Source organism: Aspergillus sclerotioniger, assembly GCF_003184525.1.
Source record: "Aspergillus sclerotioniger CBS 115572 chromosome Unknown BO94scaffold_25, whole genome shotgun sequence".
NCBI lineage: Eukaryota > Fungi > Ascomycota > Eurotiomycetes > Eurotiales > Aspergillaceae > Aspergillus > Aspergillus sclerotioniger.
In genome coordinates this window covers 94,015-117,989 of record NW_020291015.1, presented here as the reverse complement: position 1 = coordinate 117,989, position 23,975 = coordinate 94,015, and the positions used below count along the sequence as shown (strand labels likewise).

Below are 23,975 nucleotides of genomic sequence, written 5' to 3'. Positions count from 1 at the left end.
ATTGTTATAGTTCATCAATTCATCACATCTAGTACTCCGTAGATACTAAATAAAAACCCCACCTTAATAAACATACCTAAACCTTCGATTCTAACCCATTCACAAGTTAGCAACCCATTTTAACAACATGACCCACCCCCAAACGACTGCAAAGAAAGCAGGTGAGGATCAAGACTTACCTCAAAATCCGTCAAATCAGCCATCACCTCCCCTTCCCCCTCCCCCTCTCCAACACCCGCGTCCTCTCCAGGGAGAGCAGCAACTTCATCCCAGACACGATTCCTCCTCACCAAGAGAACTCTTAGCGCTCCCGCACAGACGATTTGACAGATCGCGCACCCGAGAATCAATTTACATCCTGTTTCGTAGACTGGTGCCTCGCTGGAAAGGAAGGCATGTGGACCAATGATGTTCCCGATACAGTAGGCCAGGAAGACGAATGCGGTGGCGGTGACGCGCTTCGTGTAGCCGCCCATGTTGCTGGAGGGCATTTGGAGGGAGAGGACGAGGGAGGTTACGTAGGAGCCGACCTATTTTACTTTCATTAGTATTTTCAATACTGGATAGTTCTTGGGAAGAGCGTACAATGTAATACCCGAATAACACACCGTAGCGGTTCGTACGGGGTAGTTTCCACAGCAGACAGACCCCGATTACCGTGGGAATGAGATATAGTGCCATGATGAAGGTACGGATGTTCTTGTATCGGCTTGAGAGGTAGGTTCCGGTGAGGATGAAGACGACTTGGAATGCGCCTTGGGGGATGCCTAGGACGGTGGTGAGGAGAGAGCTGGAGACGAGGCCTTTGATGATTAGTTTGCCGAACTAGATTATGGTTCATGTTAGTTGGTGGTGATATAGTTGGGGGAAGAAGGGGGGGGGGGGGGGATTACGTTAGCGACACCCCCGTTGATGGTCTCGTTGAGGAGTGTGAAGAGGAAGAGGAGCCACACTTGTGGGTCGATGAAGGCTTCGCGGATTTGGTACCATTTTATGGAGCGGTTGAGGATTCCCTGGTGTTTTTGTTAGGGTGGGAGATGGAGAGAGAGGAAGGGGGCAACCGACAGTTTGGTTCTGCTTTCCACGACCGATGAGAAGGATCTTTTCTTCGACAGTAAAGCGCTTGGAGGAGAGAATGCTGTTCGGGAGGAAGAGCATCATGAGAATACCCCAGAAGATGGTGGCGCCGCCGCAGATGAGAAACACGGCGCGCCAGACGGGGAAGGTATCAAGTTGACCGATGCCGTAGGTGAGGAGACCGCCGACCTGGTTGGTTAGATGGTGTTATATTGGATGTGAAGGGGCTTACCATCGATCCCACGCCGTTACAGCAGTAGAAGATGCCTGCGCGGAAGGGCTGCTCTTGACGGACGTACCACATTCCCACAATCATCATGAAGCAGGGCGTGATGGGGGCTAGAGGATTAGCCGAGTCGGGACGGGGCAGTGTGATGGAGCCTACATTCGAAGCATCCGAGGAGGAAGCGGCAGATGGCGAGGCCGTTGAAGTTGTTGCAACTGGCGGTGATCATGAGGATGGCACCCCACGCGATTCTGTCTGGTTAGTATATGTGTGGATGTAGTGATGGGAGGACTCACACAAAAGACGAGACGACAGTGCCGATAGGCAGTCGTTGGGCGATGTAACTGGCGGGATACTCCCAGAAAAGGTACCCTGGCGAGTTAGTCAAGCAGCGTAGTGAGTCAGGGATAGGAACATACCAAAGTAAAAGATGCTGGCCAGCCAGCTATACTGATTACTGTCAATGTGGGCATCTGTGAACAGATCAAACACAGCACTGTAGGAGAGAGCCTATGATTATTAGCATTGTTTACGATAGAATGAGGACACTTACCTGCTTGTCGATGTACTGCAGACAGTATGTGCCACACATGAGCGGAAGAAGAATCATATCGATACGTCTCCGCAGTTTCGTCATCCGAACTGGATCATCGAGCATCTCCTGCAGCTGATCATTTGATACTCCATGCTCGTGGAGAAAGACCTCCGCTTCATCGAGCTGCGATATTTGACCGACGTCGACATCGTCTACTTTGGTGGTGACCGGGATGGTCTTTTCTGGGTCTTGGGATTTGCTATCCAATATGGCTCCCATCCTTGCGGCGGATTGAAAGGCTCTGATGACCTTCGGGATGTCGGCACCCTGGGCAATTAAATAGATATGAAGCACATTATAATGGTCTCAACTATGCATTACCCCTCGCGATAAGCTGTGAAGCCAAGTGTCGAACCAGGCGTGAATCGATAACATGGCATGGTACCGCCTTGGAACCTGCGCTGGACTGATAAGATTGAAGTGTCCGGGTTCTTTTGCCTTATACAGCAAGATTCACGATGGGTTGGAGGTATCAAGGTCGACTGTGTCTGATAGTGGCCGGTCACGTAAGGGATACTTCGGACACCATCCGAAGATAAGGCCGGGCAGATAAGATGGAGAGGCGGGGGACGGTCAACCGGCCCCCGAAATATGGCCGCTCATTAGATTAGAGGAAAGCGACGGCTTGAGCACAGTCGGCTTCGCATTGATTGGATTGAATATGTGGTTGAAGATCTTGACTGAGTTGAGCGAATTGGAGTACTGCAATAGCATAGTGAGCAGTGCCTCCGATCAGCTAGCTCTAATTAGACCTACCAAGTCACTAGATAATATTGGGATCTACTCAGCAGGTCTATAAAGTCTAAAAGAGGGTGATGTTTGGTTCCAAGACATTTCTTGAGTCGCACTGAAGCCGATAAAATAAGCCCAAAGTAGATAGTTACTAGGCAGTTGTATCGCCCGGATATATCTGTATGACCGGCTCTCAAACTGGTGCTCTTGGCGATAGTAAAGAGGGATGCTGGGTACTGAAAGGTTTCCAGTCTTCTTTCACCTGGGGGTGTCTGTCGCTAAATTTTGGTCACCTTACCATGTTGCCTCTTTCCTGCGTCATCTTCAATCCAGTGTTATGATGGGGCAGAATAGGCTGTTGCGGCATACGAGAACCTCTGCTGCCACACCGCCTGCTGAATACAGGGGAAACGAAGTGGCAGTCACCCGATGGCCGTTATGGCCTGCGTAGCTCCAGTCTACCGATTGCGGAGAGTTCGAGATAGCGATAAGGGCGAGAGATAAGGATCCCCCTCGGCCTTAGAAGTATTCCCGACTGATAAATAGTAGTCCCTCCCACATCCTCCAGGTGAGCCACCACACCACTCAGCATGTTAAACACACGCTCACTTGTCCTGGCAGTTTTGCCAGTTCTCCTCCTTCTATTTACCCAGCAGCCTGCATTACAGTCCACGCAGCAGATCCAAACTTTCCTTGCTTCCTTGGTGCCGACACCACTGCACGATGTCGTGCTCTATAACCGGCCTCGCATCATCACCCCTCAGGGCACCGTCGTTGGCACCACTCTGACGGACACGCTCAAGATACCCGTGGATGCCTTTCGCGGAATTCCGTACGCATTGCCTCCAATTGGTGATCTGCGTTTCCGCCGTGCTGTCGCAGTCAAAGAGTCCGACGGTATCATCGATGCCAGTCAGTTCGGTCCACGGTACGTTCTGCCCGCGTCGCCGAGATCAATCCTAACTTCTCAGATGCCCGGGAAAGCAGCTCCTGAATCCCAAAGATACCGGCGGTAGCGAGGACTGTCTTACCGTCAACGTCTTCCGGCCCCATGGCGTCAAAGGGAAGCTTCCCGTCGCTGTGTACGTGCACGGAGGGGCCTACAATCGCGGCACTGGTATGTATTTCTGACATCCAATCTGATCCTCAGCTAACAGACCAGCGTCCATGCACAATACAGCCTCGATGGTCAGCTGGTCTGACGAGCCCTTCGTCGCAGTCAGCTTCAACTACCGGTAGACCCTAACTAATCACTCGCTCCACTCCGACTTCAGCTAACAACCCCAGCATCGGTGCTCTAGGATTCCTCCCCTCTACTCTAACCGCCAAAGAAGGCATTCTGAACCTGGGTCTCCACGACCAAGTCCTTCTGCTCCAATGGGTACAAGATAACATCGAGCAATTCAATGGCGATCCTAGCCAGGTGACCTTGATCGGCCTCTCCGCTGGCGCACACTCCGTACTTCCCTCCCTCCCACTCACCACCACCACAACCCACCAACTAACTCCCCCCAGATAGCCCACCATATCATGAACCACACCCCCGACGCTCCCCTCTTCCATCGCGCCGTGATCGAATCCGGCGCAGCGACCTCCCGCGCCGTGCACCCCTACAACGCACCCCTCCACGAAGCGCAATTCACCAACTTCCTCACCTCCACCGGGTGCGCCAACCTCCCCGAAACCTCCACCCTCCCCTGCCTGCGCTCCCTCCCCTCCGCAAACATTACCACCGCCTCCTACAGCACCTTCGACAAATACAACCCCTCCATCCGCTGGGCCTTCCAACCCGTCATCGACCACGAGCTAATCAAACACCGCCCCATCGACGCCTGGCACGCAGACCACTGGAACAAAATGCCCATCTTAACCGGCTTCAACTCCAACGAAGGGACCTACTATGTTCCTCGCAATATCTCCACTTCTGAAGAGTTCACTACTTTCTTCCACAACCTGCTGCCGGCCTACACCCCCTCCGACATCCAAACCATCAACAACCTCTACCCCGACCCCGCCACCAACCCCGACTCCCCCTACCTCGAAACCCGCCCCATAAACATCGGCTCCCAGTTCAAACGTACAGAAGCAGCGTACGGGCACTACGCCTACGCCTGTCCCGTCCGCCAAACCGCGCACTTCGCCTCCTCTCTCTCCGAAGAACCCATCTTCCTCTACCGCTGGGCCCTCAACAAGACCGTCCTCGGTGGCGCCAACCACGCCGATCAAATGGAGTACGAGACGTTCAACCCCACTGTTAGGGACATCTCGGAGACCCAGGAGGAACTGGCGGGCGTGTTTCACGCGTATGTTACTTCTTTTGTGGTATTTGGGGATCCAAATGTCCTTGGGGGACGATGGGAGGGGAGGCCGACGTGGGAGAGGTATCGTGCTGGTAAGAAGGAAAGGGAGAAAGTGATGGTATTTGGAGAGGGGAATGATGAACGTGCCGGAGGACAAGGGAAGGGCGTTGCGGCGAAGTTAGAGGGGGATGAGTGGGGGAGGAAGGAATGTGAGTTTTGGTGGGGCAAGAGTGGAATTTCTGATTGATGCATTGTAGTATGTGCAGGAGAGAGGAGGGGTGTGTGTATATAGTATATAGGATGTTGAAGTTGTCAATAGCTTAGAGGTTTAAAAATCATCATTCTAACCAAAACGAATGAACGCGCAATGTTGAATCCGCAACCCCCAATTCTAATTGCAAAAAAAGCCAAGTTTCCAACCCATCAATTCGTATACTCCCCATTCTCCACCACCCTCGGTATTTCATCCCTAGGCGTATCCCGATACACCGGCACCGGCGTCCCCAAAACATCCGCCTTTATATGCAGCGCAATAAACCGCGAATAGTACCGCGAGTGGGTCGTAGTTCCGGAGATGAACCATATATGACCGTCTTGTATTACAGTCAGTATCTGCGCCTTCTCTTGCCAGAAACAGGAGGAACAAAAGCGAAATCAAACGGAAAGGAATAATCAATATAGGCAGGGACATACGTGGACTCGGCTTAAACGCCCCCCTGATCTCCCCCTCTTTATCCAGACCCCAGTAATCCTCCACCTGGTCGTAGACCTTCTTTCCAAAGAGTTCCCCGATAGTATCCCTCACGTTCCATTTATACCCCGTAGCGAAGATAACCACGTCTGCGGGGAAATGGGTATCGTCTGCGAAGAGGAGGCCCGTGGGTGTGAAGCGTGTGGGGTGGCTGTTGGATTTGACTTTCACCTGGTTTGGAGTACATTCAGTCAGTGGTTGCATGGAATGACGGATACGGGGGGTGGGAGACGTGACAGACCAATCCCTTGGCTATATTGGCGCAATTCCCAACGTCCATGTAATGGCCTCCGTATCGTTCGTTAACGTGAGCGACAACTTCCCCGTCGCGATCGACCTTGAAGCCGGCGCGCTCGAGAGCGTCGAATCGTTCGGGGTTTTGTGCGATTTGGGCGCGGATACTGAGGAGGCTTACGAGACGGCTGACGGCGAGGGGATTGGAGAGTTGGTGGCGGTCGGCGAGCATGGTTCCTGTGGTTGTGATGAGATGGTAGGGCTGTGGTTCGAGGGTAGGGACGTACCCTTGGAGAGTTTGGGCATGTATTCTACTGGAATTATGCCTGGGTTGGGTTAGGGTAGGAGCGGGAAGAGAGGGACACTGGAAGTGTACGCACAAGTCGGACTGCGCTGGACCATGGTGATGGATGCCATCCCAGTCCCGACCATGTCTGCGGCCGCGTCGTGTGCTTTCTGGTTAGATTGGAATGCTGTAGGTGACAATCGATGGCTTACCGGAGTTAGCAGACCCGATGATCACTGCATGTTTGCCTTCCCATTGGCGAGGGCTTTTGTATTGGGCGGTGTGTAGGATGTCTCCTTGGTATATGTCCTGGGGTGGTTAGTTTGGTTTTAGGATGAAGGGGTAGCGTACTTCGCCTGGATAGGTTGGCCGGACGGGCTCATGTCCCCCGGCCCCAACGGCCATTACGACGTGGGAGCATGTGATGGACCTTGTAGTCACTTGTTCGCCCTGTTGCTGACGCAGTTGTAGAGTCCATTTGCGATAGTCCTCGTCCCAGGATCCTGATGTCAGCTCCGTGGAGAATGCAATATTCTGTCATGGTTAGGCTGAAAGGTTAGAAAGGATAGGATAATGTCCCGTACGATGGAGTATCTCTCAGCCCAGTTCTGATAGCCCCGGGCTAGATCATGTCTACTCATCAATTCAGGGTATTCGTCGGTGAAGGTAGGTCCAAAGGGGAGCTGGGCGGCATCTTTGGGACTGTGCACTGCTTTGGTCAGCCTCGTTATACACGTAAGAAGGACAGAGAAAAAGATAAAGGAGATCAAGTACATTTCATCGATTCGTATCGCTGGAGCCAGGAGTCGCCCACGCGAGGTGCCTTGTCAACCACCAGATAAGACACTCCTAGAGCCTGCAGCCGGCCAGCGACGCTCAGCCCCGATTGTCCACAGCCGACAACCACGCATTCATAGGATGCTCCATCACTGAAAGACTGATGTGCCGTAAGGCTGCCAGGCTCTAGTTCATCCACGCTCGGCTGATCCCGAAACTCCTCCAGTATAGTCCTCAATAGCCAGATCTTCCAGCCGCCAGTTCCATCCGGGACCAAGGAAAGAAAGCCGGAGCACGTGGCAGCGGGCACCGCCTCGATCTCAAAGGTGAATGGGACTTCAATCCAGCCTAGGCATGGAGCTGGGCGAACCGCGCGTGCAGCTTCGGGAGTCAGCTGAAAGCCTTGCGCCTGGCGAGCGAGGCATCGGTCGTTCCAGGCCTTGGTGATAGTGGCGGCTGAGTAGAACGTTCGGAAGGTGCCTGTCAACGCAACGCTATCTCTCCATATGGCATCTGGAGTGACATGGTCAAGCGACAAGCGGCTGAGCGGGGTGGTAAATTCCTTGGCGATGGCGGCCGCATCGATGTCCTCGCGAAGGTGGCATTGCGGCAAGGAACAAGGCAGCGTAGGGAGAATCCCCTGGGGAAGGTTCGCCATGGTGTCGTCAAAAATCGACTTGGTGATGGGACCACTGGACAGGACAAAGTCTGGGTTCTTAATTCAACTGCCGGGGTCCATACGCAAGGCAGCCATCCCTTCTGCCAACTCAGAACTCAGCTGCTATTGATTACCTGCAGGTCAGGTGATTACGTTTGATGCCTTGCATCTGCAGGAATCCAGTCATCCGGATTCGTCGGAGAGTTAGTTCATATTGTCATTTTTCATGGTCTTCTTGACGCCTGGCCTTATTGACAGGCTACAGTCTAAGCCGGAGGAAGGAGGATCGCAGGTCTCAGGACTTATCCTTCTTGTCATATATATATTGTCCATATCAGGGACAAATCTACGGTACCGAATGCTAAGGGTTCCCGCCCGTTTCCCGCGTTAAGTGATCGATCGAAGAAGCAAAGATCAATTCTTAACTCCGACCTCCGGGTCTATTCACAATACAATATCCTACATGATGGCAGGGTGTGGTAAAACCACCCGCAAGCGAACAAAGTGCATGATACGGTAGATACGATATGCTTAGCCATTCTTGCAATTCTGATCATCCTCCAATCATTGATAATAATTTGGAACGACCAAGTGGTGATGATACCTGGCTACCTAAGAACGCGGATAAATCTGGTTATATCGGATGTTGTGATCTTGACATTAAGAGGAAGCCTGACAGACTTTCTGGTAAGGTAGTCGAGCTTTTCGCAGTTGCGAGGACACGAGGCGGGTTCAAGACTCATTGACGGAGTGTAATATGTTTATATTAGAGTGGCTAGAGATATATTAACAAAACCATTCCATCGCGCACTTGGACAGCGCGTATGGTTTTATAGAAGTAAACTTGTCGTATATCGAGAGCTGCGATACGAACTTTGCGATACGTACTTGGCCATTTCCTCCAGTAACCCATAAGATACTGACTACTACGCTCGGAGTTTTCGTTGATAACTGCAAGGCCAGACGATGGTGTTTAGAGGTTTTAGTTTCTGCGCGTCTTCGCGAAGCCTAGCCTACTAGTGACATGGATGGATTGATATCGTCGTATCTCGTCATCGGCCCGAAGCCTTCACCTAACTTTGCATTAGTTGCCTCAATCGTGGACTAGAATAGTATCATGGTCGCTGTTGGTCGCATTCCTGGCGCATGACGCCGCGGCAACGACTCCAATCAGACGACCGTGAACTGTTGGGTGCCGGCGCTTGGAGGTCGTCCTGACAAGCAAAGCGAGGCTGAACTTGTATGCCAACAGGCAACAATGTAATTCAGATATAGAATGAAGAAGCCCTAATCGCATGCATGTCAGTTGTGCTGCTTAAAATAATCGTCCTTAATTAATACCCCCCTGTCGCCGCAACTTCTCTTGGCGCTGGCTGCATCTGGATATAAATACCCCAATATTACTTAGTATAGTAATCCACTAGAGCCTGCCAACACGTTCTATCTCTGGAAACGCACTATTTCCTGCCCAGACACCACCGGTTGTCCGTTCGGGTGATATTAATAGGATTACCCGGGCGAGCGGCGGCCAATCACACCCCCATCCAAATCCCAACAGGTTGGATCGCCCGGGGACGCGCCCCTGTCGGGGATTGACAGCGGTGAGGCCCATGCGGCTATCTATTCCTGGGCATGGGCAAACAATTGAGCCAGCCGCGCGCACGGCAATCTTCGTAGAAAATAAAGGGTTTGGGTTTCTCGTTTGAGCCGTTGTATAAATCCATCATGGGGGTCAGCTTTGAACAACTACACATAGGCATTGTTTTGCGCTCTTTTCAATGGCAAGCATTGAATATCCCTCCTCTCCAGCCTCGGTCTCCCGCCAACACCAAGCTGACGGGGAAGCGCCCCGACAGGGCCCGATGATCGACCTCGGGGTGGAGGACCTGGAAAGTCCGATCGAGGATATGGAGATAGTGGCAAAGCTGAAGGACAGATTGGAGCATGTGGTCCGGCTATACAACTCTGGGAAACTGCTCTTCCCACGCGCGCTCTTGGAAGGCCTAAACCAGCAAATCGAAGCGGGAAAGGAGGAGGTCTGTATCCATGATTTGGACGATGTACCAAGCACTCATAGCCTCAAGGTTCCCGCCTTGTGCTCACATCTTGCGTAAGTCATGCTGCACGGAAGCGAAGCAGGCGTCGTCATCTGACTGGTGCAGCACCACGTACTGCATTGGTTATACAAGCATCCAGCTGTTGACTTATATCCACCCATCGTTTCCGACCATGATTTTGAGCGACCAGGCCCCTGTCTCCATCTTGTACACCCACTACCCGAGTCACCCGGACGGCACGCTCGAGGAGGTCTGTGCTGCATTCAACAAGACCCGCATGGAGTGGCTGGAAAGTGGAACCTGCCAGGAGCTGCAGAGCCACTTGTCCTCGATGAGATTCTCGAGTCGCATCCACAAGATTGTCGCGTTTGGTCTAGGCACCTTAGCCAAAGTTCAAAATGACCACATTTCGATGCGCTCTTACGCCCAGCATGCCGCGATCGCGACTATGGCAACAATCTTGAGGAGAAGAGGAATCAGTGGGGGAAAAGAAATTCAGTGTTATGCGCAGGATCCGTGGTATGATGAGACGGATGTGGAGTTCTTGAAAAGTATCGGGATCACCGTGGTGAACGATCCCAAGGGATTCCTAGAGATCGACGAGTTCACACTGGTCTTCTCTGTTTGCCCCAATATACCAGTCAAGCAGATCGTCGCTGATGTCCAATGGCCGGGCGCAATGATTTGGAATACCGTCAGCGAAGGGGAAGAGACAAAGCAATGGCAGAAGCGACTAAGGAGTGGAGAGGAGTTCTGGATGGGGTGAGTTCCTCCTGCCTCACGTGGGGTCCCCTGTCGCTCATGGCTGTAGCCCGTTGATAACAGACCCCGACTCGAAGCGCGTTTGTGACATGGTCAGCCATTACATCAAGTCACCTCTTCTCGACCCCGAAGACTTTTTTGGTGACCTTACTGTATATGTGAAATGATGGGCGTGAGATGGAGGGGCGGAGTACTGGAAGGATTCGGCTTAACCTCTGTATCTGAAACAGGTTTTAGTGTGTGTCTATATTGCTTGAAATGTTTCACTCGCGTGGTCGTTCTCTAAGCGGCCTTCCTCTGATAAGGGAATTGCTTGAAACCACCTGCGGTTACCGAGTAGGCAGACGCAGCTTTCAAGATTGCTGGTCAGCAAAACAAAGCCGACGCGCACCCGACGGGAGGAGACTCTGGCATGTGATTGGTCATGGCTGACGTGCCGACACGCCAACCCAAAGGGGAAACACCGCTTGGCGCCCGCCGGGCGTCGCTCGCCTTCAGCTTTCAGCTTTCACCTTCCATTCAGCTCTTCACCTTTCAGCTTTCAGGACATCCACCAAACTACAGGGACAAGACGACAGCTGCATTACTTCTGTTATGTACAGATCTTGCACATAGTCATCTAGATCATTCCTCTGTGTATACCCTCGTGGTCTAACTCGAACCAGCACTATAGAAAGCCTCTCCCTCTCCATTACCACTAACCAAATCATACCTGAACCTCGGCACCTCGCTTACGGCCTGGTGGCCAGTGCGACGGCAATCGCTGTTTCTGCAGAATGACTGATAGCCACGTCAATGCTGCGAATTCTCTTGGACGCAGCCACTGCGTGGGCATTTCCATGGAGCTGATCTTTTTTAGTATGCTTGCAATCGAAGAAGCATGATCACGGCAAACATACCACGACGCAGGGAATTGCATTTGTCCCCAGAATCTCAATCTCGTTCATCGCAGCCCCTGCACCCATGGAAGGTGCTTGGAGGCTTTTGAAGACGGCTTCCTTGGCACTCCAACGACCCGCAAACGAGGCACGCGGGTTCGGGGCTTTGGAACAGTACTCACGCTCAGCCAGTGTGAAATTGCGGAGAATAAAATTTTGGTTGTCAATGTTGATGCCGATGACATCCTGTACGTCGACCCCCACACTAGTGGATAAAGATGCGGTGGATCGCTGCGTTACACTTTCTAGCAGAGATTGAACAACTTCAGACGTCACCTTTGACCCTTCCCCAAAGTCTTTGAGTATTTGCTCGCCCATAATGTGTGGGCTATAAAACTCTGGGGGCGGTTTGTTCATAAAGGAAGATCGGTCTGTAGTCAATCGACTGTTTTGGTTCAAAAGGACACTCCGCATCTCCTCAGGGCTCCTCCACGGTGCATCGGACTTTACTTGGACCAGGGAATTTTTCAGCAACCGAGATACAAACTCTGGGTTTGCAGCCCGCTGCCTCTTTGTCACCCGAGCCCGGTATTCTTCAAAAGCCGCAACTGGAACAGCTGCGAAGAGATACTTGGGTGCCACTGTAATGCTCAGAGCACCTTTCTGTCCAAATCCAAAGGAGGTTAACATCGTTGCTTTCATCCCTGATATCCTTATGGAGTCCATTGGGTAAACGAGGTGCTCAAACTTCCGGAGTTCCCCGTCAATATTGTCCGCGTTGCGGTTTCCGGGGACGACGTTCTCGCGGAACATCTGTAGACAACCATTCAACTGCCAGGCACCCGCAGCTGCTTTCGGATGCCCAGTTAAGGACTTCTGACACACGCACAATAATGGATTTCCTTTGCGCCTTCCCAAGTGCGTCATCTGAGTATTGATCACCTCACCTTCGTTGATCTCATTGGCGCGGGTTGAAGTCCCATGGGTCGACGCAACACTTATATCGTCAATTGTGAGACCCCATGTGGCAAGAGCTGCCTTGATGGGGGAAATTCCAGAGTCTTGCAGGCGGATGTCGCTAGCCCATCGGTGCTGGGCTTCGCGTACTCTTGACTTTGTTCCTTGATCGATCACTTGTTGTGTGGCGGTGGCAGAACGACACAACGTGTGAAGTCGTCCATCCATCATTCGTTGCTTAATGTCGGCTATCTCATTTTCGAATCCTGTGCGTCGGAAAGACAGATTAAGCAACGGTGAATGGCGAGCTTCGGCCACTTCCCGTGCAGCCGTGAGTATCCCTTTCCGGGGGCTGGAATTGACCGACCGATTTGGTCACTGGCCATTTGATTGTACGCAACAATTCCATATATGGGTAGTCCCATTTCCAGGGCAAGATCGGCAGCCATTACTATTTGTACACCACAACCCGCGGATTCCGCAAACCCACCCCGCGAGCTTGTGGTAGGGCGGGAAATCTCACCCGGCAAACGGCCTTTGGCCAACTCTTCTGTGCTGTTTGCTGTGGCCTTGATGCTGGCGAACTCATAAGCGACCTCTTCTCCATAATCATCACAACCACCAACAACAGCAACTCTGCATTTTCCTGTCTGAATGGCTTCGCAACCGCTATCCAGGGATTCAATGGCCGTTGCGCATGCACCGACCGGGGTCTTTAATGGTCCCGTGCAAGATAAGAGCAACATATTAACCCATGCGCCCATGGTGTTGGAAAAGTGGTCCAGAATAATGTCGCCTCGGACCGGCCGATCAAGGAAACGGTCGCGATACATGCTTTGGATAGTTTTCATGGTGCCACCTCCTGTCCCTAAGCAGTTGGCCACCTCAGATACGTGAATGTGCTGATACATCTCGTAAGGGTCCTTGATCCCGGCAGATAAGAGCGCTTCGGAGACACAGCAAAGCGCATACAATGTGGTCGGGTCACTGTGCTGTACTATATCCTCTGGAATACCATAATGCAACGGGTTCCAGCCCCTGGGGACCTTCCCCCCGGCAACTTGATGAAAAGGAACTGATTTCGGTATCATGACCACCGCTCCTTTCTTCATAGACACACGATAATTTTCAGAACCCATGATCGGCTGGATAGTAACCAGATCTCCATGACGCAGCTTAAATGCCTCTGCCGCTGATTTGGAGCTTTCAAACGGGGGTAGGTCGTCCTCAATAGCCACTTCGTGCATGGACTCCTTGCGCGACGGGTCATAGGGATTTAGCGCGTCGGGATCAATCAAGCGCACACCAGAGTTATTCATGATCTGCCCGCCATACTTCGGAGGGATCTCATCGTCACGGATCGGATCACCCGTTTGTGCATCAATCCACCCCACGTACGGTTGCCCCTTGAGGTCACCATTGATATGCTTGATCAATCCCATTATCCACGCCATTTCCACATATCCTTCTAGTGAGAATCGACCCTGGTGTTCCATCTCCCATCGTGTGCGAGAGCTGCCCCACGGTCCAAGCTCGGAGAAGCCCACAACAACAACGGTGCGCGAGAGATCGATCATCCCTTGAAGATCAGGGAGACTCGCGGTCATTTCTTCGTGGCGCACTAATGGTGGGAATCCAATTTTCAAGTTGACGCGCTTGATATGACTGTTTGTCTCCTCAATTTCAGAGCGTATTTGCGATCCCTGGACCGTGTTTTGATGGTGGACTTCTTCTTCCGCTAGGGCAACCCGCAAGCGGAGCTCTTCAGCTACTGTTTTGCGGCTCGCTGCTATGTGTTCCTTGACATTCAACATGGCGCCAAACCCGCCCGTTAGATCTGCATACACGGGCGCCTCTTCAGCAAGTGAGACCATGGTTGGCGTCATCAAGCCTAGGATGTTAAAAGCCATCTCGGCCTGTGTGAAAGTTATAACATCAAGCTTCTCAACCTCAGCTGCTATCACGTTAGATGAGCGCATTAGACCGGTTCCTCTGGTCCATCCGATGACTGCTCCACAAATGGTTACATATGTTGACCAGCTTTCGGAGTAGAAACGGTTGAGCAAAGTCTTGAGTCCGATCTTGGATTCTGGATAGAGACCATCTCCACCAAATGTACCTTCATTACAGGACAGCGGTAAAATGACCATTGTTGGCCTAGTGTCTATGCGTCGCTTTTCCTTCTCCCGGCGGATAAGGCCTATCAGTCGCAGAATATTCACAAGCATCGCTCGGAGTGCAAGCTCCTGCCAGCTGCCTAAGGTGTCTGGTTCACCTGTCTGTGCGATGGCGGCAAATGGAATGAGGTAATCCAAGTCGTTGCCCGTCGGGGAATCTGCACCGTATATATATTCGACCAAGGCCTCGCAGTCTTGCCTGCTGGCTTGATTCATTGGAAGTAGCGTCAATGTCGCCCCTCGAGCCCCGTATTTCCTAAACAACTGTTGGTAAAACCCGGCGCTTTCAGAGATCGCACGGCTAGTGGTAACCACAACTTTTGCGCCACCGGCCAAGAGGCCCTGGATTATCCTGGCGCCTATTGAGTCGGGACCGGCACCTGTGACGAGTACAGTTTTGCCGGAGTGGCTGAAACCCGTGGTAACGCCCACATCCAATGTTCTGTGGAGCATCTCAGTTGCTTCCGGGTCGTATTTCCACTCTTCGCCATGGCGCATTTTGAGATGAACGAAAGGAGCGAAAGATGCTGAGCTGGCTCGGGATGTACGTCCTCGACGCACAACATCTGGATAGTTGCTAACTGAGCGAACTGTCTCTTCGTATTTGAGGCGGCCCGAGGCTGAAATGGTGGTTCTTGGTGCTAGAGGGGGTTCTGTGTGGATGTATACCGGGTCGGTAGATTGAGCCTTAATGCCCAACTTCAAGATCTCGTTGAGCGACGCACTCATGCCACACGTCTGAGATAATTTATCGCAGAGTGGGGGTTCAGGGGACATCGTATTTAGTCGATCGACAACAATCTCTGTGCAGCTGGACTCCCACCGATTCAAGATCCGATGTACGCGATTATCTTTTCCGGAGACAGCAACACCCGCTGGACTCTGTAAAATAGCGTCCAGCCATTGAAGAAGGTCTTCTCGCACCCAGTTCCACCAAGAGTCATACTGCCGGATCTGTTTGGAATTGAAAATAGAGCGGATACCTTGGAAAAACTCATCATCGAATTCCGCATTCCATTGCTCTATTCTCTCTTGCAACGCTGTATGCCCGTCGCGCGAACGGGCAAAATTATCTGTAAAGGTATCGGGATTGATGCGCAAATGTTTTGCAAGCAACTCGAGCTGCTTGTGATGGAGACCTCGCTGTTCCTTTCGAAGAGTATCGAGCGCCGCCGAATCTACCATTATAGACCGGCCCAGTGGATCTTTTGTCACAGATTCTGTTGCCGTTGGTACCATAGAGATTCCTTCAAATGTTGCATACTGGCCAACGATGTCGTCGAGATATACCTGCGCGGCATCTGCATTCGGTAGGCGGGTTAGCGGCTGGGTCGTGATGGCGAGGCATATCGGAACGTTGGTTTCAGGCTTCGACAGGCCCCATCTTGACTCTAGGTAGTCCTGTGCGGACACTTGATTGAAGCCCGCAGGCATCTTGCTGGATATAAACTTGGAGATCAATCCCGACATCTGCTTGCCCGGCTTTCCTGGAAACCCTCCCTGGAGTGCCTCTGCTAGGACCGCCAAGGGTATATCCTCTACTCCTTCTGGAACCCGACCAAACTCTGCGACCAAGTCGCCTGTCAACTCATTCTGAAGAGTTGACTTGCCTGAAGCAGTAAGCATGTGGCAACTCTATAAACCTGGTCAAATCCTACCTCCTGATAGATCGCGTATTGTCTTTTCCATTGATACTTGGTCAAAGGGGCGTCGGAGCTTCTGGGCCGTCATGGCCAGCAGGACATGGCGGGCAGAAAGTGAAACTCTAGCGCTCGGTGCATGTGCGAAAGCCCCCAGAGTACTTGGTGCTGGTGTCGGTGCTGCTTCATGTTCGGTCTTTGATCGAGGGATTGTACCGGTCGGTTGAGCGGGATTGCACGGTAATTTCGTTTCTTTTGATTTTGATGCCGATAACGTGGGGTCCGGATACTCGTATAGGATCTTGTCCTGGTCATCCTGATACGAAAGAAACTGTAAATGGGACCACTGTGATGGAGCATGCTGATCATGATAGATGGCGGCGGACTTTTTAGCCATCCTTGCGAGTGTACTGCGGGGTCCAATCTCAATAAATCGCTGGACTGGAGATTGTTTTCGAAGCAGCGATTGTTGTGTTTCGATCCTGGCCTCTCTCAACAGCTGCTCCATCGACCTGTGTGGTATTGACTGCTTACCATCTCACTGGAGATGCGAGTTGATACCTACGCCGTCAGCTTTGTGCACATCTTTTGTACATGGATCACACAGGAAACCTACGAAAGCAACTCGATGAACAATTTGTACGCCAAATCATTTTGGTCATGCGCAATACTTGGCTTATCGCCGATGGAGGGGGACATGATATCCCAAAGAGCCATAGGGAACAACCTTGGGCGGACTGAGGTATATGCAACCAGCTGCCTAGGGATCTAATGGATGGTATCTGATACACCCGACTTAACGTCAAACTTGCGAGGAAGATGCGGATATTGGCCAGACCTTCATTGATGGTCCCCCACTCCTTGCACAGCTCATGACCGTTGTACCGGCCGGTCCACATGCAAAAAACGGGGGTAGGATATCCCGGACGACTGAGACTTATGTATGGGCGCCTCGTTTTGATCGTCGAGATCTTGAGATCTAACAATGTTATACTTCTCAGGCTTGGTCCCATATGAACGATACCCCGAAGATGGATCATTTAAGATAGGCAGTGGGGCCCCCGGGTGCGTAGGCAATAAAACTCCGTCTGTAAAACTCCGGACGGGCGCAGGTGTGAGTCTGTTGATGGGGGGTCACTCCCCTGTGACCGAACTCCGACCATGCAGAAGTTTGCTCAGTAAGGCTTGCAGAAGAATCTGAGCAGCTTCCTGTCCCTGCTACCCCAGACCAGCCGTGCAGCTGCACGCTTATGGAGAAAATTGCCGAAGAGAGAATCTGATCCCCAGCGTGGGATCTTCCGACTAATCAGAAGCGTTACTGACAACGCAAGAGGATGCACACTGGAGAGGAACTAGGTTTCCCTCCTTTGCACCTCGGAGATTGATGTCGAGACATAATACCACCCACAATGGACCACCGATGACTCTGTCCCGGCAGGACTTCGTTGCTCATTGACAAGGACGGCATGGCCCTGGAGGAGAATTCCCCCATCAATGTGGCATCATCTGGTGCGCAAAATGCCACCCCTACTTCGTCACCCTCTTCGCAGCCAATTTCTCAGGTTTCTTCTCCGCCATGTCCTTTAATGGTTGACATTTCTTTCCACGTTGGGAACAGCCGCCTTGATTTATCTATTCCCATCATCCATGCGCAGTCGCTTCAACCCCAAAAAGCAGCGTTTATATCATCCTTGCCATCAAGTTCAAACAGGGGGGCAATTCAGTCCCCTCCTGCTCTGTGCTTAGCGTTCATTGAGTTCCTTGTCAATCAAGAATGTGTCTCCAAACCTGCACTGGCGGCTGTTTTACGGGCGTTCGATGTTGGATTCCTGCATCGAGATAAGGAAATACATTGCCTCGTTGCTCAATTGACGACTGTCCCCAGCGAACAACAACAGTGGCTGGAGATATACTATCGTGCCGTTGAAGCCAGCGGGGATGTAATTCCTGGAAGCTCAATCGGGTATCCGTGCAGCCGGACGAGTGCTCTATTCGACCACGTGCAGACTAGCGGGTTTCACTTGATGGCTGTCTTTGGCGGCCAGGGAGAAGCAAGTCGGACGTGTGTTCAAGAGCTGGCAGATCTGTACACCACTTACAGGCCGATGTTTCGGCTCTTCCTTGGGCAAGCAGCGGAACTTCTCTGTCGACTTTCCAAAATGCCAAACTCCTGGTTCCACAATCGTGGGCGCTCGTTAGACTTGATGACATGGATCAGCGACAAATCAACTATGCCGGACTGCAAAGACATAGCCCAGTCTCCGATTAGTGTCCCAGTCATCGGGGTGCTGAGCTTGGCTCGATATCTGATTACCTGTCGTATCTTGGATATAAATCCAGGCGAGCTGCGCGCGCTGCTCTCTTCTACGACCGGACACTCACAGGGTCTGATGGTGTCCACTGTCATAGCAATGTCCGACTCGTGGGACTCTTTCTATGCCAACTCTTATCTGGCCATCGAGGCACTGTTTTGGTTGGGGTGGGAATGCCATCGAAGTGCTCCTGGGAGCTCTTCACTAGTTAGCAGCGCTTCTGACTGCGGCGGGCTCCATGCCGAGCCGGCTTATATGCTCACTGTACGGGGAGTGACAAGAGAGCAGCTAGATTCTATTCTGGCTCGCCTGAACGGAACTTTATCGGCAGATGAGCAAGTTCAGATGGCCTTGGTCAATTCTCGGGACCAGTTCGTGGTGGCCGGCCCAGTGACCTCTTTGGTACATATGCACAGCTATCTGTCAACCATTACGACCCCAGATACAGACCATAGTCGGATTCCTTTCAGCAATCGACAGCCAGTCATCCACTACGGCTTCCTCCCAATCAGTACACCGTTTCATACTCGATATCTTGAAGAGGCTGTCGGTATACTCAAGAGGCGTTTTTCTGACCGACAGATCGTGGCAGAGCAGCTCAGAATCCCCGTGTACCACACACTCACCGGACAGGACCTTCGGCAGGTCGGTGGGAACATATTGCATGCAGTGCTTGACGCCATTGCCCGAGAAATATGTGACTGGCCTGCAGCACTATCCGGCCAGCATCCTCACGATACCTCCAAGTCCCTATCTCATATCATTGTTTTCGATCGTGGTGGGCTCGGGCCAATGGTGAAAAAGATCCAGGAAGGTAAAGGGATCCGGATTATTCAGGGCAGCGATCTCAACTCACGCGATCCCGAGATGGGTACCATGCAAGACCTGTTTTCTCCGCGTCTTCTAGATTCATCGACAAGGCTTCAGAGCTGGGCCCAGCAGTTCCAACCTCGTTTGACAACCGGTCCGGCGGGCCTGGAGACGCGGATTACTAGTTTATTAGGCACCCCTCCGGTAATGGTGGCCGGAATGACACCGACTACCGTTCATTGGGATTTTGTCTCCGCCATAATGAATGCTGGGTACCACGCAGAACTGGCGGGTGGCGGCTATCGCAACAGCTCTGATATGGCGATGGCTATCGATAGTCTTGTCGCGAATATTGCCCGGGGTCGAGGCATCACTTGCAACCTCATCTATGCCAACCCCCGGGCTATGTGCTGGCAAATTGCGCTCTTACGTCGCCTATCGCATAGCCGAGTTCCCATCGACGGACTGACGATCGGGGCCGGGGTTCCTTCTTTGGAGATAGCATCTGAGTATATCCGAACGCTCGGATTGCGTCATATTAGCTTCAAGCCAGGCTCGGTGGCGACCATACGACAGGTGATCGACATTGCTAAAGCACACCCCGACTTTCCGATCATTTTACAATGGACGGGTGGACGTGGAGGTGGCCATCACTCTTTTGAGGACTTCTACGCACCCATGCTCAGCACCTACGGGCTCATCCGACAACAGCCTAACATATATCTAGTAGTTGGAAGTGGGTTTGGGAACAGCGATAGCATTTATCCTTATATAACCGGACAATGGTCACTCTCATTAGGGTATCCGTGTATGCCTTTTGATGGAGTGCTACTAGGAAGCCGCCTGATGGTCGCCCAAGAAGCTCATACCTCATCAGCCGTCAAAGATATCATTGCCAATACTCCTGGTGTTCCGGACGCTGAGTGGGAGAAGACATACAATGGACCTGCTGGCGGGGTGATTACGGTTCAATCTGAAATGGGTGAGCCGATTCACAAAATCGCTACCAGGGGCGTCAGGCTATGGGCCGACATGGACCGGACTGTATTCAGTCTGCCCCGGAAGGATCGCATTGCATACTTGGCAAAACATCACCATTCAATTATACACCGTCTGAACTCGGACTTTGCAAAGCCGTGGTTTGGCCGCAATGATCTGGGTGACGTGGTCGGCTTGGAGGAGATGACTTACACCGAGGTGTTGGCTCGTCTAGTTGACTTGATGTATGTTCAGCACCAGAAAAGATGGATCGACCCAACGTATGTTGACTTTACAATGGCCGTTGCTTCTCGTGCATTGGAGCGCCTACCTCGTGCTGCTGCCGGTCAGGAAGCAAATATTTCACGATCAGTCCTCTCCGAAGCCCCAGCGTTATTCCTGAGTGCATTTGCTGTCGCGTGTCCTACTGCTGCCGACGAAATTCTGAACCCGGAAGATGTCTCCTATTTCCTGACAAGAAGCCAAATGCCAGGTCAGAAGCCCGTCAACTTCATACCTGTTTTGAACGAGGACTTCGAATTTTATTTCAAAAAAGACTCGCTATGGCAAGCCGAGGATACCGATGCTGTTGTGGACCAAGATGCAGATCGAGTATGCATTCTCCACGGTCCAGTGGCAGCTCAGTATTCGCTTGGGTGTGACCAGTCGGCAAGGGAGATCTTAGATACGATCACCCATGGCCTCGCTGAACGTATGCAGCAGGATGTTCGCTCGGAAGACTCAACCCCTGGTTCGGGCAGCGGACTAATAACTCCGGACTCCTGGTCCTCGGTGTCAGGTGTCAAAGAGATCGCCATCGAGGATTTCTCCCTTGCATCCACGACCGTCTCGGAATCCACCGATGATCGCACAGTGTCGGTGACTGCCGCCGTTCTCGGCACAAGTCCAAGCTGGCCAGCGTGGGTGCGCGCCGTCTTTGGGGATAAGATGATCTTTCGGGGCCGATCCCGCGAAAAGAACCCCTTCCAGCAGTTTGTCACATTGTATCCCGACACGATCATGCGATATGATTTCGACCGGTCGGAGGTCTGTGTCACCGTCCAAGATCCATGTAAAGCGACCTCACTTATGAAGATATCATGCCTGGATGGCGTTGATATTCGGGTGGACCTCTATCCTCCTCAGGTCTCCGACCCACTGCAATTGGTGTACCGATTCGATTCCAGCAGTGGTCCGTTTGGCTTGAGTGAGCTTACCAAAAAGCGTAATGCACGCGTCAGGTCCTTCTACAATAAAATCTGGCTCCAGGAGAACACTGGCCCTTGTTCTAGTATTCAAGACACTTTCTATGGTCGCAAAATGAAACTCACCCGCGAACTGCTGGATGATCTGGCTGCAGCCGTGGGCCCAGCCTTCCCGGATGCCCGACTGGTACTACCGATCTCAGATGTGCTGCCAGTCAGCACAGGGATAATAGTTGCGTGGGACGTCATCACCAGGCCTCTGGTGGCCGGGGACCTTGATGGTGACCTGCTGCGTCTGGTCCACCGTTCTAATGCTTTCGAGTACTCTCTCGGTGCAAGTGCGTTGCGCGTGGGAGATAGTGTGCGGTGTCAATCCCAAGTCCAGGCTGTATATGTGGAGGATGCAGGCAAGGTGATTGTCGTCGAAGCTCAGATCATCCGCTCCGGAAAAGCAGTCATGTCAGTCACCTCCAGCTTTTTGTATCGCGGTGTGTTCAAGGGAGGGTCCACGTTTAGACGGACCAAATCGGAATGGACTCTCAGTCTGGAGTCCGACTTGGACGAAACTGTCCTTCGACACCGCAGCTGGTTTCACATCCACGATAATGCCATCTCCCTTGTAGGCAAATGTCTTGTCTTCTGTGTGGAGACCTATGCAGAGGACAAAGAACTAGGCTTTAAGAGTCTTCGTGTTACTGGCACCGTATGCTTCCAAGATCGGGGTTGTCGTGGGCGGGAAGTCGGAACTGTCAACTTCGAATGTGAATGGTGTGCTGGCAATCCGGTATTGCAATTTCTCGAGCGCAAAGCAAGCCCTCTGCGCAACCAAACCAGCCTACGGAATCCCGGGTGGCCTGGTCCCTCGTCTATCGAAGTCCAGATGCCAGTCAGCAATCAGCCGTACGCCGAAATATCGACCGACTACAACCCGATTCACGTGTCAACCATTTTTGCCTCTTTGGCTGATCTTCCTGGGACAGTGTGTCATGGCATGTGTACTTCAGCCATTGCCGTGGCGGCGTTGGAGTACTTGGCTCTTAAGGGCGATCGCTCGCGTCTCCGATATTTCACAGCCAATTTCACTGGTATGGTCATGCCGCTGGAAAAGCTGGTCGTGCTGATGAAGCACATTGGGATGGTTGATGGGCGCATGCGGTTTACCGTTGATGTTGTCCGGAAAGAAGACCACGAAAAGGTGCTGGTAGCGGAAGCGATTGTTGACCAGCCTGCAACCGCCTATCTCTTCACGGGTCAAGGCAGCCAAAGCAGGGGAATGGGAATGGACTTGTACAGGTCAAGCCCGGTTGCTAAATCCATGTGGGATGGAATCGATGAGCAGCTGTATGCGTCGTATGGTACGTAATTCCTTGTGTGGGAGGGAGGCAATGGCTCATAATTATAGGCTGGTCTGTCCTTGATATTGTCAGAAATAACCCCAAGTCAGTTACGGTGCATTTTGGGGGCAAACGAGGCCGCCAAATTAGGGAGAATTATCTTGCTATCACCACAGAGACGGTGCTGTCTGATGGTGTACGTGTGCAGGTGCCTGTTCTCTCGGGGCTCACTCCGCGCTCGACGTCGTACACATTCACAGATTCACGGGGCCTGCTATATTCTACCCAATTCGCCCAGCCCGCTATTCTGCTGTTCGAGGCGGCGGCAGTAGCCGACCTGCGCGACAAAGGGTATGTTCCACCGGATGCGATGTATGCCGGCCATTCGCTAGGAGAGTTTGGGGCTCTGTCGGCACTGTCCAGCTCGATTCCGATGGGTGCACTGGCGGAGCTGGCATTTTACCGGGGGCTAATGATGCAGGCCTCTGTGTCGCGAAGCGATCAGGGGGTCGCTTATGGGATGGTGGCGGTTAATCCCAAGCGCGTGGGCCGATGTGAGTGACGCTACTGCTGCGTAGATTCAAGCTAACTAGATAGCCCTTGACGAAACGCGTCTGGGCGGCTTTGTTCGCGCAATTTCCCTGGCCAGCCAAGAGCTGCTGGAGGTTGTCAACTACAACGTGGAGGGGGAGCAATACGTGTGTTCAGGAACGGTATGTTCACGGATTTTTCTTGAGCTTTATAAGCTAAGATGTCTCCAGATAACGAATCTCTGGGTGCTTGGGCGACTGATGGACCAGCTTGCGCAATTGGATCGAAGGGAGGTATGCAAAGCAACGGCACCACAAGATGAAGTCATCATCCAACTCCTTTCCGAGGCGAAAAATCTCCCTCAACCTATCCAGCTCCGGCGAGGGCAGGCCACCATTCCCTTGGAAGGTATCGACGTTCCTTTTCACTCGAGCCACCTGCGGTCGACCGTGGCCCGGTTCCGTCAATGCCTGCTGAGGCCGGGGTTTCTGGAGGGAAATGTGGACTTGGAAGCACTGAGGCGGTATATTCCGAATGTGATGGCGAGGCCCTTCTCGGTGGATGAGGCGTATATCCAGGAAGCATACGAGCGGACGCAGAGTCCTATACTAGGAGAGATACTGGGAGTGCATGAGGTGTAAATATCGGCATATAAACTAGTAGAGATAAATTTCACTGGTTGGTTTGGCAAATCACCT

General features: G+C 52.3%; 7 protein-coding genes across 7 annotated transcripts; 4 read left to right on the top strand and 3 right to left on the bottom strand.

Moving 5' to 3' along the window:
* Positions 1–63: 63 nt before the first annotated feature.
* On the bottom strand, positions 64–2,117 carry BO94DRAFT_603850 (putative MFS transporter; the record flags this gene model as incomplete). Its single annotated transcript, XM_025616449.1, has 10 exons — positions 64–90; positions 180–530; positions 586–825; positions 894–1,013; positions 1,066–1,266; positions 1,310–1,416; positions 1,463–1,554; positions 1,600–1,675; positions 1,723–1,813; positions 1,857–2,117. 10 exons carry the CDS (start codon positions 2,115–2,117, stop codon positions 64–66), a joined length of 1,566 nt encoding a protein of 521 aa, XP_025464552.1.
* A 1,103-nt stretch (positions 2,118–3,220) lies between these two features.
* Positions 3,221–5,177, top strand: BO94DRAFT_603847 (putative extracellular lipase; the record flags this gene model as incomplete). The annotated part of the gene is made up of 5 exons (XM_025616448.1): positions 3,221–3,558; positions 3,602–3,747; positions 3,781–3,865; positions 3,918–4,089; positions 4,146–5,177. 5 exons carry the CDS (start codon positions 3,221–3,223, stop codon positions 5,175–5,177), a joined length of 1,773 nt encoding a protein of 590 aa, XP_025464551.1.
* Positions 5,178–5,292: 115 nt separating this feature from the next.
* Positions 5,293–7,662, bottom strand: BO94DRAFT_522475 (flavin-containing monooxygenase). Its single transcript, XM_025610183.1, has 9 exons — positions 6,976–7,662; positions 6,786–6,910; positions 6,553–6,735; positions 6,414–6,510; positions 6,296–6,367; positions 6,203–6,241; positions 5,923–6,152; positions 5,624–5,852; positions 5,293–5,523 (listed from the first exon to the last, which is right to left on the bottom strand). The coding sequence occupies exons 1-9, from the start codon at positions 7,634–7,636 to the stop codon at positions 5,354–5,356; spliced, it is 1,806 nt and encodes a 601-aa protein (XP_025464550.1). The 5' UTR covers positions 7,637–7,662; the 3' UTR covers positions 5,293–5,353.
* Positions 7,663–7,744: 82 nt separating this feature from the next.
* On the top strand, positions 7,745–8,097 carry BO94DRAFT_184295 (uncharacterized protein). Its single transcript, XM_025605997.1, has 2 exons — positions 7,745–7,839; positions 7,902–8,097. The coding sequence occupies exons 1-2, from the start codon at positions 7,795–7,797 to the stop codon at positions 8,025–8,027; spliced, it is 171 nt and encodes a 56-aa protein (XP_025464549.1). The 5' UTR covers positions 7,745–7,794; the 3' UTR covers positions 8,028–8,097.
* Positions 8,098–9,414: 1,317 nt separating this feature from the next.
* BO94DRAFT_558913 (SRR1 family protein) lies at positions 9,415–10,622 on the top strand (the record flags this gene model as incomplete). Its single annotated transcript, XM_025614035.1, has 3 exons — positions 9,415–9,746; positions 9,799–10,455; positions 10,505–10,622. The coding sequence occupies 3 exons, from the start codon at positions 9,415–9,417 to the stop codon at positions 10,620–10,622; spliced, it is 1,107 nt and encodes a 368-aa protein (XP_025464548.1).
* A 376-nt stretch (positions 10,623–10,998) lies between these two features.
* On the bottom strand, positions 10,999–16,839 carry BO94DRAFT_626631 (uncharacterized protein). Its single transcript, XM_025617368.1, has 6 exons — positions 16,724–16,839; positions 16,642–16,668; positions 16,126–16,589; positions 12,658–16,077; positions 11,355–12,607; positions 10,999–11,300 (listed from the first exon to the last, which is right to left on the bottom strand). Exons 1-6 carry the CDS (start codon positions 16,822–16,824, stop codon positions 11,187–11,189), a joined length of 5,379 nt encoding a protein of 1,792 aa, XP_025464547.1. The 5' UTR covers positions 16,825–16,839; the 3' UTR covers positions 10,999–11,186.
* Positions 16,840–17,636: 797 nt separating this feature from the next.
* Positions 17,637–23,942, top strand: BO94DRAFT_498055 (sterigmatocystin biosynthesis fatty acid synthase subunit beta). Its single transcript, XM_025609337.1, has 4 exons — positions 17,637–22,767; positions 22,815–23,300; positions 23,344–23,459; positions 23,508–23,942. Exons 1-4 carry the CDS (start codon positions 17,694–17,696, stop codon positions 23,916–23,918), a joined length of 6,087 nt encoding a protein of 2,028 aa, XP_025464546.1. The 5' UTR covers positions 17,637–17,693; the 3' UTR covers positions 23,919–23,942.
* Positions 23,943–23,975: the final 33 nt, after the last annotated feature.

Excerpts from the sequence above, each read along its gene's own strand:
- BO94DRAFT_522475 (XM_025610183.1), bottom strand. The coding sequence starts at position 7,636 with ATGGCGAACCTTCCCCAGGGGATTCTCCCTACGCTGCCTTGTTCCTTG. Across the intron at positions 6,911-6,975 it reads GCGATACGAATCGATGAAAT|TGCACAGTCCCAAAGATGCC; the intron begins GTACTTGATCTC and ends TGACCAAAGCAG. Across the intron at positions 5,524-5,623 it reads GGCGTTTAAGCCGAGTCCAC|ACGGTCATATATGGTTCATC; the intron begins GTATGTCCCTGC and ends CTGTAATACAAG.
- BO94DRAFT_184295 (XM_025605997.1), top strand. The coding sequence starts at position 7,795 with ATGCCTTGCATCTGCAGGAATCCAGTCATCCGGATTCGTCGGAGA. Across the intron at positions 7,840-7,901 it reads TCATCCGGATTCGTCGGAGA|TCTAAGCCGGAGGAAGGAGG; the intron begins GTTAGTTCATAT and ends GACAGGCTACAG.
- BO94DRAFT_626631 (XM_025617368.1), bottom strand. The coding sequence starts at position 16,824 with ATGGCTCTTTGGGATATCATGTCCCCCTCCATCGGCGATAAGCCAAGT. Across the intron at positions 16,078-16,125 it reads AATACGCGATCTATCAGGAG|GCAAGTCAACTCTTCAGAAT; the intron begins GTAGGATTTGAC and ends TTACTGCTTCAG. Across the intron at positions 11,301-11,354 it reads ATGCAATTCCCTGCGTCGTG|CTCCATGGAAATGCCCACGC; the intron begins GTATGTTTGCCG and ends AAAAAAGATCAG.
- BO94DRAFT_498055 (XM_025609337.1), top strand. The coding sequence starts at position 17,694 with ATGGTTGACATTTCTTTCCACGTTGGGAACAGCCGCCTTGATTTATCT. Across the intron at positions 23,301-23,343 it reads TCCCAAGCGCGTGGGCCGAT|CCCTTGACGAAACGCGTCTG; the intron begins GTGAGTGACGCT and ends CTAACTAGATAG. Across the intron at positions 23,460-23,507 it reads AATACGTGTGTTCAGGAACG|ATAACGAATCTCTGGGTGCT; the intron begins GTATGTTCACGG and ends AGATGTCTCCAG.